At 45.1% G+C, this 13,129-nt stretch overlaps 1 protein-coding gene across 5 annotated transcripts in view; it reads right to left on the bottom strand.

The window, feature by feature from the left end:
- Positions 1 to 13,129, bottom strand: part of afap1 (actin filament associated protein 1) — a 39,819-nt gene that overhangs the window by 19,206 nt on the left and 7,484 nt on the right. For 2 of the 5 annotated variants that reach the window (XM_076999957.1, XM_076999960.1), the window contains exons 1-3: positions 9,139 to 9,610; positions 3,756 to 3,884; positions 2,661 to 2,743 (exon numbers count right to left, since the gene is read on the bottom strand). In XM_076999957.1, the coding sequence (XP_076856072.1) occupies positions 2,661 to 2,743; positions 3,756 to 3,884; positions 9,139 to 9,172 (246 nt within the window). In that variant the 5' untranslated portion in view covers positions 9,173 to 9,610. Of the gene's footprint in view, positions 1 to 2,660; positions 2,744 to 3,755; positions 3,885 to 9,138; positions 9,611 to 13,129 lie in introns of those variants that run through there. The other 3 variants (XM_076999962.1, XM_076999961.1, XM_076999959.1) reach the window with 3 other exon arrangements.

The following is a 13,129-nucleotide window of genomic DNA, read 5'->3' as shown; positions in this document are numbered from 1 at the left end:
CCCCATGGCAACAGGAGCCGCGCAGACGCAAGGCCGCCGTAAGGCTGAGATACGGCGGACACGCAGGGTCACATGGGAGCAGTGGTTCTGCAGGCCCGTTTGGACAGAAATGGTCCGAGCTGCTTACTTTCAATGTGACAGAGAGGGAACGAGGGGGAATTAAGACGATGATTAAATTAAGGAGATCTTCTAAGTCAGACTTGCTCTGGGTCTCTGGGTAAATACTCTGGGTGTGTGTTTGTGTCCTTTTGAGTGCATTGTGCTTGTGTGTGTGCAGAGACTCTGATCTAGGGGAGGGAGGGCTGCAGAAGCCAGCATCAACACAGATGGAAGTCATTAACGGCTCAGTAGGGTCTGCAATAGCTGCTCCATATTCCTACACACACACACACACACACACACACACACACACTTACAGATAGAAGCAATAGTGTAAGACTAGGAGAATGGAAGTAATGGAGATAAGCCTCTTCACTTCAGAACAGGGACTGTCGGAGATGCATGAGTCAGGCCAGGATTGTATGGGTTACTGGGGCATGCACACACAAGTATGCGTACACACACACAAATGCGCTCTCTCTCTCTCTCTCTCTCACACACACACACACACACACACACACACACACACACACACACACACACACACACAAGTATGCGTACACACAGACACAAATGCACCCTCTCTCTCTCTCTCTCTCACACACACACACACACACACACACAAGTAGTCTCTTACATTACTCTGTTACATGTGTTACTCTGTAGCATATATGGTCCTTGCCCACCTGTCCCGTTTGTCCTGCCTGATATGGGATATCTGAAGAATAACCATGCTTGCAACAATGGCAAGAAATATCTGTTCCACAAAGGGGTGATGCAAACTAGAGTCTGTCCCAGTGTGTCTGTTTGTGTGTGTGTGTGTGTGTGTGTGTGTGCTGGGTTGAAGGTTTGGGTTTGTTTTTACCAAAGCCACCCATAAAATGAGTGGAAGAGAGAGAGGAGGTTTACAAAGAGCAATCATTCAGCTAACAGCACATCGAAAAGAACTCATTCCTCTCCTGAGGTCATTACAGTGTATGCACTGCATCAGTCGCCAAACCTTCATGCAGCCCACAGCCATGGAGAGTTCAATTCAATACAAATGCACGCGCGCGCACACACACACACACACACACACACACACACACACACACACACACACACACACACACACACACACACACACACACACACACACACACACACACACACACGATGGCTCCTTGTAGCGTGGCGTCTGCTGTCCTGTCCGTGCTCCTGCTCCTCCACCCACACTCTCTTCTGCTCTCCCTGCTCCACTCCTCTCTCTGTGGCTTGGACCTCTCCCCTCTTAAGGGCCAGAGGACGTTCTGGTCCAACCCAGACACACACAGGAACTGAAGCTGCAGCCCTTGCCCTGACAGCACCAGGCAGATGATGGGGAGTGTGTAAACCAAACTCATTCACACTGCATTGGACTGGAATGCAGAAGGACACAGAGGAACAGACAGAGGAAGAAGTTCAGCTGAGCCATTTCAATGTACACATACAAATCTAAAGGAGGTTTTCTTCCTTCTTGCCTGGCTGACCAAGCTTAGGGGTGTTTAGCAGAGGTCAGATCCTGGCCTGTAATGAATGGTTATTTCCATGCAGTGAAGAAAGAACACAATCCCTCCTCCTCCTTTTCTCCCACCTCCCCATTCTGGAAATAATAGCTTACACACACACACACACACACACACACACACACACACACACACACACACACACACTCACACTCACACTCACACTCACACTCACACTCACACTCACACTTACTTACACACCCCCGTGTTGGGCATGGATTACTAGTTCAGTGCATGTGCAGTTGTAGAGGGATTGTATTTTGGCAATAATCTAAAAAATTGCGTTCAGAGGAGTGTGTTTATGTGTGTGTGTGTGTGTGTGTGTGTGTGTGTGTGTGTGTGTATGATACAAAGATGTCCACATGACTACTTCCAGATAGGAGACTGCCAGATGCTGCATCATGGTCAAATTAAAACAAAGCCTACTGTCACTTTCACACTCACACAAACACACACACACACACGCACGCACATAATTAGTTTCACGTGTGACGAGCGAGACCACATCAGGTTCACGAACGACTGTGAGCTCATGACAGAGAGGAAAAAATGAACGTGAGCACTTCCTGCTGCGGCTCCTCACACGACAGCGTCATGGAGCTGGCTTACGGCACGTTCACACTACAGACCTCACACCAGGCTCCTCCTGGCCTGCTCCAAACTAACACAGAAGGGGAAAATACAAAATCCAGGCTCCAGCAGACCAGGAAACAAAGACCAAGTACTCTTCTACAGACTAGGAAACAAATGCTTATATAGTTTTCTCAAACTTAAAAGGAATTAAATTTCCACTCCTCTACATCATCTTCATCTAATTCCACCCACTGCATTTAAAAATCCTTTAATTTGCATGAAAAAGGGAAACATGCCTCAGAAGCCTGTATATTAGCCATGCAACCATATACTTTCAAAAACTGCTTTTTGCTAAATCCTGTCTCTGTCCCTGTCCCTTTAAGGTGAGGCGTCGTGACCATGTGGAGTCATGTGATGTGTGTCCAAGAACGTTTGCCATCTTACCAGCCATGGATGTGGGATCTCTGGGAGGGGCATCTGAGGAGGTGCTGGGAGGGAGCTCTGAAACTCTGACTTGCATGATGGCTCTGAAACCACAAAACCCAGAATGCAATGGGGGCGTTTAGCTATATTACCTAACGTTCAGAAAGCCCTGGATACCAAACAGCAGAACTATTTATTTAACATCTGTGTATGCTCAAACTACCACTCCAATACAACCGCTACATAGTTTAGTACTATAACTCCATCTGAACAAACACAGATCAAATAAGTTGAAATAATATAGAAGGAAAGATTCTCACACCTAAGCATCATGTGTTTATCAACAAAATTTGTAAAAATATACAGTCGGTCAACCAAACACTAGTTTGATGATTTTCTAAATTGATAACACCAACATAAAAGGCTCACAAGTAACACTTCAAAGCTTCAAAATATGTGCCATTTCAAGGAGTCATTTAAATCAAGACAAGAAGTGGTTATCAATGTGCACCTTGACATGAAACTTCATACTTAAGATACTTAACATGCCGTGAAACATGATAAATAAAGGAAATCAGTACCAAACATTTGCTTTAATAGAAGAAGAGAAATTGTGTGTTGTTAACAAATGTATGTGATAAACACAGTTTAGTGTTGTATTGGGTTAGTAGTGAAGTTTTCTCAAAATGAAGTAAAGGAGCAAACCGAGTTGGCCACACTGGTCAGACAGGGCACAAAGGTGTGGGGGGTGCTAGAGGGTAAGGTGAGGCTCACATAGAACAGTTAGGTCAGCGAGGAGTGTGATTGGTTAGGTCAGCGAGGAGTGTGATTGGTTAGGTCAGCGAGGAGTGTGATTGGTTAGTTCAGTGCAGAGTGTGATTGGTTAGTTCAGTGCAGAGTGTGATTGGTTAGGTCTGTGCAGAGTGTGATTGGTTAGGTCTGTGCAGAGTGTGATTGGTTAGGTCTGTGCAGAGTGTGATTGGTTAGGTCTGTGCAGAGTGTGATTGGTTAGGTCTGTGCAGAGTGTGATTGGTTAGGTCTGTGCAGAGTGTGATTGGTTAGGTCAGCGAGGAGAATGATTGGTTAGTTCAGTGCGGTTAGTTCAGGTTCTCTGACCTTTACCAGCCAGGACTCTGTGTAGGATGTTGGCGATCTGTATCTTCTTCTCCCTCACTGCTGCACTCAGGTACTCTCGGTCCAACAGCTCCAAAAAGACACGCAGCTCTGAGAACAGCTCCTCTATCGCTGCAGAAAACAACACACACACAGAACAAACATGATCAGAGAATAACAGCACACAAACAGAAGCCATAGGTGGAATGAATCCATACTCATACAAACAAATATGACACTCCAAGTTTCGCATGCTCTTATTCTAGTGCTTCTCCCACTCTAGGCCGGCCAGAGCTGCGCTGGGCGTCTCACTCGGAGATGTTGGCAAGTCTCCTGCAGAGACAATAAATTATGGGCATCTGTTGGCACGGCACCTGAGGAATAGCAGAGCATATCAAAAATGAATTGCAGCCCTGGAAATTCGGTGCTCCATAAAACGGTGCACCAACAGGGCCGGGTGAGTGCAAGCACATAGCTGAGGCTTTACGTACGGCCCAGAGCACGCACAGAAGGAGGGGGCAGTAGCCACAGGGACCATTACATGATGCAACACAGGGACCAGCGCTCGGTGATTAGGGAGTGTCACGATACGACGTGTAACACAGCAAATCGAGTGTGTCATAGTGGTGAAACACAGACGGTGATTGGCTTTTAAAAAAAGTGTCAGGATCGATTAAGGAAGGGTTTGCTGTGAGACAGTGAAACTGTGCCACTTAAAGAGAAGTGGAGCTGGAGCGGCTGCAGTGTGAAGCAGAAAGAGGTTCACCGCTGCCCTGCGGTCAAGGCTTGAACACCCTGACCATCCAGGTGACGTCTACAAACTCAATCCAGAGAACTTGAGCTGGCCTAAGACAGATATCCATGCACCTGGGTTATTCGTGTAAAACACAGATGATGATTATACCATCATAAATGTTGCACTTTTTTGTCAGTACTAATGTACATTAATAATAATAATGCAATGTACCTAAGCCCAACATTAAACAAATAACAGACCCAAGCTTAGAAGCTTAACAAAACCTGAAGTGTACTGTGCCGCTCAATATCTCATAATACATATGCGAACCCAAGCAAACACAAATATGCACACACATTTCAGTATAGTATGTTTCTCTGTAAAGAAGGGTTTATGAGTCACTTTCAGCTTTAGGCCAAACTACGCAAAAGAAAACACACATTAAAAACCATCTGAACGGACACAGATATTACGACCACCTTCTAACTATGCTTGAGTGAAAACAAAGAGAGGAACAAGTCACCCCCCACGCACACACACACACGCACTCCCACCCGGTCTCACTCTCACACTCCTGCCAACACACACTCCCTCACACAAAGCCTTAGGTCAACATGAACAAATGACGAAAGATTATCCGCACTACTTCCAAAAACAGACAGCATGGCTTCAGGGCAGTAGCAGACAAACTCTGCTGGATTCTGTAAGAGAATCGTTAAGACCTACACATTTGACCCAGAATCACAGAGACTAGTGTGTGCTGGAGACCAGTGTAGTGGCCAGTGGAGTAATAGTAACCAGGTGAAAGGCTTTCAGCCAGCATGGTTTAAGCGTCCCTGGCCATCACCATACTGAGAGGTGGAGAAGACGAAGAGAAGAGCTCTGATCTCTCCCTCCACCCCGACTCCACCTTAAAATCACTGTGTATGTGTGTATGTTTGAGCATGGTCACCATTTAATACCACTTGAGCAGCTGAAATGTGATAAAACTACCTTAATCTTCAACTTCCCATATCTAATCAGAGATGTGTGTGTGTGTGTGTGTGTGTGTGTGTGTGTGTGTGTTGGGAGGGATTCTATAACAGGCTTTGCACTGTCAGCCCAACACTAGCCCAGTCAGATCCGAGATCTGTTCTCTGTAATGAGCTGTTCAAATCCATATGTCCTGGACTGATTTACATTGCAGGGCATATGTAACCAGACATCTTTTCCTGTTTAACAACACACGCCAGGCTTCAGGAGGGGTAAGACTCCCCCTACCAATTCAGTCTCTCTCTCGTCTGGAGGAGTACCACTTCACCCTGTAACACTCTCTCTGTCTCTCCCCCTCTCTTATGGAGACATAACTTCTCCCTTACGTCCCTCTCTTTTGTCTCTCTCCCTCTTCCTCAACCCTTTCCACTTCTCTTATGCTCTCTCTATAATTAGCTACATTCAGTTTAAATACTGCTTCAAATGTAAAATTTTCCGCTCAATTTTCTAATGTCCGAGACACAGTCCAACTACGCCGAGTGTGTCTCCGACTGAGGGCTGTCCCCACCTCTGGCTGGACTGTGATCTGGACCATTTCTGAAGTCTGATGATGGAGGTCATGCCTCGTGTCCACAGAGTGACGGCTGTCAGAGACAAGGGCCCCAGTCCGTCTCTGAATTTCATCAGACGCCCGGGATCCATGGAGGACTCAGACACCAGACAGTCTGACACCAGTTATTTACAGAAATGCCATTGCTCCGCTGAAGGTTACAGCTTCGGTGGAGGAACAGATAGCGGAAGAGGAGGAGGAATACATATTTCAACTACAACAATCAACACATGATCAACACATTTATTCTCCATGATACAGTCTGATTGGTATGGTTCCAATGTGCTTATCACACACTACACAACTTGAATTCATCTGAAGATTTAAGATGAAATTCAGAAGCCAAGATTCCAAATCGAGGGCAGTCTGTCAGCGGTCTTGTTATTTTTTATTTTTTTATTTGCTGGGAACTGACTTTGGAAATCTTGGTTACAGCATGAACTGGCCAATTTTCCTGCCTGGCATCGTCATGGTTACCCCTTGCCACCACAAACCAGTACATTCCAGTGCAATGACACCACTCATCTGTAAATTCAGCCAATCATCCCATCTGTAACCTCCTTCCCCAATGTAGCTAAAGCAACAGTTACACATCAAGAGCATCATGCAGACCACCTAGTATACTTTATCCTACATGCTGTGTGAACAGCCAACAGCACCCACAAGACACACTCATACCCACATCTAACACCTGTATGGGTGGGTTAATGAGTGCATCTGTGCCTGCCTGTGTGGAAGTGTGTGCACACAGAGTCGAAGGATCACGTGGGTTGGGGTACTTGGGAAAGGACATCTCTGAAGAAGCGTGACAGATAAATGATATGGGAAGAGCAAAGCAGGGTTTGAGGTCTCCAGCAGCTGCACCATCTCCATCACCACGGCGGCTTCCAGATGTATGGAGACACCAAACACACCAGCCATCTTCAGTGAGGGCATGGATGTCAGTATGTGTGCGTCTGCACTGTGGTCCCTGCTGGAGCCCTTTCTGCATGTACGTGTGTGTGATTACAGAGCACGAATGTGTAAACCGCACTGAGGCAGCAGAAAGACTTCCTAGGGCACTGGGAAGCCATCTAGCCACTTCAGCTCTCACCATCTCTAGACAACTCAAAGAAAAATAAAATATCTAGGTAGAACTGTTTTGTGTGTGTGTGTGTGTGTATACCACTCCTTAAAGTGTGTAACATCACCAGGTGGTAAAAGTAGGCCACACTCATTACATATAACACTGTAATTGCAGTCCTGGGTTCTTCAGTGCACACTAGACCTACTTGCTGAAGTACTTTTCATTAACAACTGGCCAAAACAGCAAATTTAGTTATTTAAATTACAATTTTTAATCACTTCATTTTGTCTCCAGGGTCATTATTTTGGATCTTATTCTTTACATACTGCTAATTAAGCATAGTAGGTCTGCTGACGTAATGAAGGGTTATTTATTAAATGCTACAGATTGCTGTAAAATAATAATCTCACCTTTAAGTACACTCCTTTATATGCATATGAGCCCAATTCTGGAAATTCTGAAATTTTCCACTGGGATCAATAAAGTATCTATCTATTGATCTATATATCGATCTTTTTCTGATCAGACAAAAGCTATGGTAGTTCTTACACAACTTCTTTTACTGAACTAGTTCTGCTACCATTGCTTCTCTGCTTTCCTTCTAAGAATTAATATGGGAAATACTTTCTGCTCAACAAAGGTTTACAGCAGTGCAGGAGACAGACACACACACACACACGAAGATACAAAGAGAGGGAGTGTAGAACAGACACAAAGAGTGAGAGAAGATTATGTACCAAAGCCAAAAAGCTGACAGGGTGAATGAGCGAGATGGAAGAGGGAAGCAGATTAAACATGGTCTGTTTTCTTATGCTTTCCTTTTCTCCTCATTTTTGGGCCAGGCGTCACCAGAAGGGTGTGTGTATGGGGGTGGAGGTGGGGGAGATCGCTCTGGCATGTGAAAGCTCTTAAAAAGCCATCATTGGGGGAACTCTGTCAAAAAGGGGAGCCCCTCAAACTAAAGCCAAGTGGCTTAAAGGAGCAGTGCCCACATCACACAGACACACACCCCCACCCACAAAGTCATAATGGAGTGCCAAGTAACGCCATGTTCAACTGTGCTGACAACACTGAGAGATGGTATTTAAACACCAATAAACACATCAACCACCATTACTGCTGAACAAGAGGTTGGTGCAGTCCAGGAAACTTCTGTAGATGTATCCTTACGTGAAAATACCCCAAGAACATAAACAAACTTATTACTAGTGACAGGGAAAAAGGTGGACCTGGGGCTATTCTTAAGCTGAGGCATTTGTCTCAGATGTTTAACGTGGTGCTCTGCATTATTGCAGGAGTCCAAGCTTCAGACCAGCAGCCTACCTGACCAGTCCCGCATGTGGCATCCATTTTTTAGAATATCAACAAAAGACATTAACATTCAGACTGCGGGTGACGGCTGTCCTCTAGAGACCCGCAAATCAGGTCCCTGCCATCACTGGGCTGTCACGCACGAACAGGTTATTCCGACACCATGCAGATGCCAGGCAGTGTGTGTGTGTGTGTGTGTGTGTGTGTGTGTGTGTGTGTGTGTGTGTGCGTGTGCGTGTGTGCTTGTTGCAGAGAGTTTGGCATTTTTTTCTGATAACCTCCACTAAACCTCAATTCTTTACCGAGGTTAAAACAGACACACACACACACACACACACACACACACACACACACACACACGAGTAGCTGTCTGAATTAAATTGAAAAAAGTGTTTCCCATGCAATCACTAAACATAAACTGAAATGGAGTGTTCAAAATGTGCAAAATCTGAATGCGTTCAACACCAAGGCGAAACAAGTAGCAACCGTCTGATCACTGTACCTCCGCGAGTTTAGATTACTCTGGAGCAACACACACGCTACCCAGCCCCCTTAGCCAAACTATAACCATATGCCGCCAGTGCTTGACGTTACGTTGAGGCATTAGAGGCGAACCTGGCCTTTGTTGTATAATTGAATTAACTTTAATTCACTAGAGAGTTTGAAACGCTTGATGCCGACGGACACTCACCCCTCGAGGCGAACAAAACAGGCTCGCTTCGCATTTTGAAGGTAAACGCATGTAACTCGGTGTAGGTGTGGGGAGCAGTCCCGTCTCCTCACATCTGGCCCTCCTCCGAGCAGCGACCGACAACACAGCCACGTCTGTGCTCCCCCTCTCCCCGTCCACACCGAGCCCAACTCAGGCGCCCGGCACGTCTCCTCTCCTAAAAGCTCCTTTCTCCTGGGTTTTGTTTTGTTGTTTGTTTTGGGTTTTTTTGTTTCCACCTCGTGGCTGACCCTTTAGATTGCTTGCGGCAGTCCTTTCAATTCTGACAAGCTGACAACCGATCTGTGCTTTTTTTTTAAGAGCGCAGAATGCGATTAGGTTGGAAAATCTTTCGCTTTCTTTCCCCTCTTCGTTATGTAGGCATTGCTCGATGAAAAGCGAGACAGCCTCTCCCTCCCCTTCTTCTCTCCGCCCTGGAGCCCCAGGTCCAGTACTCCAGACGCCGTGCGCGTGTCCGAGAGAGCGCGCGTGAACGCGGCCAGAATGCGTAGTAACGGTTAAATGGTTATATGTTTTTATCATACGATGTTTGTGGAGACGGTTGTTCATACATACAAATAAATTCGGCACTATCTTTTTCTTCTGTAACGAATTACCTTTGTATTGAGAGAGCACAGACGACCAAGCACAAACATGTTAAAAAATAAACACCTCAGAAAAAAAGTATGCCACGTTTTATCACGACTAGAATACATCCATGCGTAATTAGCTTGAATGCCGCTACTGTGACCTAATGATCTGTTGATAATTGTCATTGGTAAAGCCCCAGTAATTCTTGTTTTATAACGCCGAGCAACATATTTATCAACAATTGCAATATGTCTCATAATGAGACAGTGATATTGTGTTATGGATGTGTGGAGCAGGAATAGACTGATCGAAGGTGGTTTATCACCTGTGCTCTCACATCATTTTGTTCTGGACACACTTTGTAAGTCAAAACATTATCCCCACCTAAGGACTACAAGTCTACAGTGTGAAAGCAAGGGAGGCAGTCACTGCATGCATGGACCAGGGGTTTTACAGTAACACTAGAGTTCCTTAGTGCCACAACAAGACATGTGTGTCCACCTGAATACTGGTCACTTAAGAAAGTAAAATTACAACGGTGATTTCATCAACCAAATCATAAAAAAAAGATATTCTTATTTATGTTGGGTGTTCAGCTGATAAAACTCAGCTTTCTCCAATTCTATTACACCCTTAGCCTTCTCTCTTGGGACTATCGGGAAAAACTGATTGTTGTAGACAAAGGCCTGGGGGAAAAGTTTTACTGCATTTCTGCATTAAGTGTTATTGGAGTCAAATGAAAACAAGCATGACACAAAACTCTCTTCACCCCCCCATAACTGGGAAGATTCAATTAAGACACAAGGTCCAGTTTGTGCACAACATGGACCTTTTTTCGTCAGGCATTGACAGACCATCAGAGCAGAGAGTCTATAGAGTAGAGAAAGTGTTCCTTAACATGGTGGCCATCTACCAGAGTCCATAGAAAAGACATGCCAAATATACACACAGAGCACAAAGTTCCCCTTGCCAGCGGCTGTAGACTTAAATCCAACCATAGGACAACAACACAAAAGAATGAAAGACACATCTCAAGTAGGACAAGACAAATGGAAAACGACCGTGACAAGTACCGATAGAGGGAGAGTGAGAGAGGGAGAGGGAGAGAGCACCTCTTTCAGCTCTTTGTGAGGTATTTCAGGCACGCCTTTCAAAACAAAGAGGAATTTAGAAATCCTTTCCAGTGCAAGTCAGCCCTCACACCACCTGCACAGGATTCTGGGAGATGGGTGGGGCTCCTGTTAAGGCAGCGGGAGCTAGGTTCAGCTCTGAAGACCACATCCCCATTAACATTTTTTCATGCTTAAGGGGTTCTCCATTTTCGCTGTACATTATTAAATGTGGGTCAAGGGAAAACTAATGAAAGATAATTATTTTTGCAGCTAATGGCAACTAATTATTTTCAAATGTGTGTTCCAGTGGGAAATCAGTGAGATGTGATAATGTGCCAAAATTTGTGTTGCCATGTTAATCTTCATTTGAGGAAAATTTGCCTTTGGGGGCAAATACATCTTTTTCTAGAATGTATTTCTCACAAATAAAAAACAACAAGTGTAAAAATGTTAAGGTGATAGTTTTGCTGGCATCGTCGTGCTCTTCTGTATTATGCTCGCACTCAAGCACACCCTCACATGTTCATTCAACAGGCTAGCATATTGTCACATCATAATCCAATATGTTATGAGTCATGATAACACCATGATATCACTGATTTAGCTGACACCATCACCATTTAACAGATCACAGTTTCATTCATTGTCTCCTAAAGAACTTCTCAGCATGTCCGGTAATAACAACGGCTATTTTGAGCTTTCCTGAATTCTGAGCCACCGGTATCTGATGCAGGATCACAAACTTGCAAGCAACTCAAACTTCAAAGCCAGTGTTTCTTATTATGATTCCAATCATATAAACTTACGCAATCAAATCTGTTTGGCCTTTAGGCACTGATTTGGGGTCAGCTGTATGATTAGGAGCTATAAGTGAACAGCTCAAAACTTCAGAATATGCTGTGCGGATGCTGTTCATTATTAGAGCGCAAGGCTCGGATTTCCTGTCACCTCATTCTGTCTCGATCAGAGATGCAGAGTAATAAACATGCTAGACAATTCAAGCTTGAGCAGGGAAAGCTCTTCATACGAGACTTGTAGGTGGAAGCAGTAGACCAAACAGGCAGTGCACACACTGTCCTTTCTGTCATGAGTTGGAATGCTGAGGACTCTTCTGGACTCTCATGAGTGGTCCACTGCATTGTCACAAAGAGACCAGCGGTTTTTAATCAGATGACCGTATGCATTGCAGACTGCACTGATGGCTCTTCTCCACATGCGGTGAATTTAGGCACACAACAACACACACAGTTTCACACACTGTAAGAGACCTTAAATTCCCAGTATGCATCATAACGGAAACCTCAGAACGTGGAAGAGAGCTGTTAACAAGAACCATGCTCCACTCAAAGCACAGAACTGATGAGCTCATGGGATCACCACCACCACCACCAAGATCATTACAAGACTCTTACAGCCTAGGTTATGTCTTCATAGCCCATTTGATAACCCAGCAAGTTTCATCATATACGTTACAGAAATCATGATTTTGGTTGGTTGAGGATTAAAGGCCATAATTAACACACCTTTTCGTAAAATACTTATTGAATAACAGTATATCCTGTTATAAACAGCATGGTGCACCAAATCAGAAATGAAAGCATAATCCAGTCAGAGGAATTTCCAGGATCCAGCACTAAGGTTACAGTACCCGACCCCAGCAGGGATTAGCTGCTTTGTCAAGCTGGAGAATCTTGAGCAGATATGGGAGAGGAGCCAGTGTGGAGGTCTGGTTACCAGAGGAGCACAGCCTGCTCCTGGGAAGAGGTGAGAGATAAAGTGAGGAGCATACAGCACTGTAGTTTGCCCAGCATGAGTCTGACACACTCTCCTCCTGAGCACACACACAGGTTGTGTTCAGGTCAGGTTGCTTCAGTTGGAAGGGATATGTAAGACTCAGGTCTCCAAACACACGAACACAAAACACACACCCACTGTTAAGAAGACACAGAAACAAATCTACAAACACACACACTTAAAAGGCTGACAGGGCAGACAGCAGAAACTGAAATGTATTGTTGCATGACAGCTTCTTCTCATGCTGTTTTATAAACAAGGCACATAAGAGCAGCTGCTCTTCCCCTTCCTTCCTTCTGCTCCACCCATCCATCCACCCATACATCCACGTTGTTCCCTCGGTCTCCACCTTTGTGTCACGCTACAGCAATAGACTCAGACACTGTGGCCACATGCCTCACCGGCACCATCTGCTCACAGCCAATCAGTTCCAGCAGGCAGACGGTCAGCAAGGAGGACAGGCCACAAGGATAACC

The sequence above is a fragment of the Brachyhypopomus gauderio genome, chromosome 3 (assembly GCF_052324685.1).
Source record: "Brachyhypopomus gauderio isolate BG-103 chromosome 3, BGAUD_0.2, whole genome shotgun sequence".
Lineage (NCBI taxonomy): Eukaryota > Metazoa > Chordata > Actinopteri > Gymnotiformes > Hypopomidae > Brachyhypopomus > Brachyhypopomus gauderio.
This window is presented reverse-complemented; position numbering and strand designations above follow the sequence as displayed.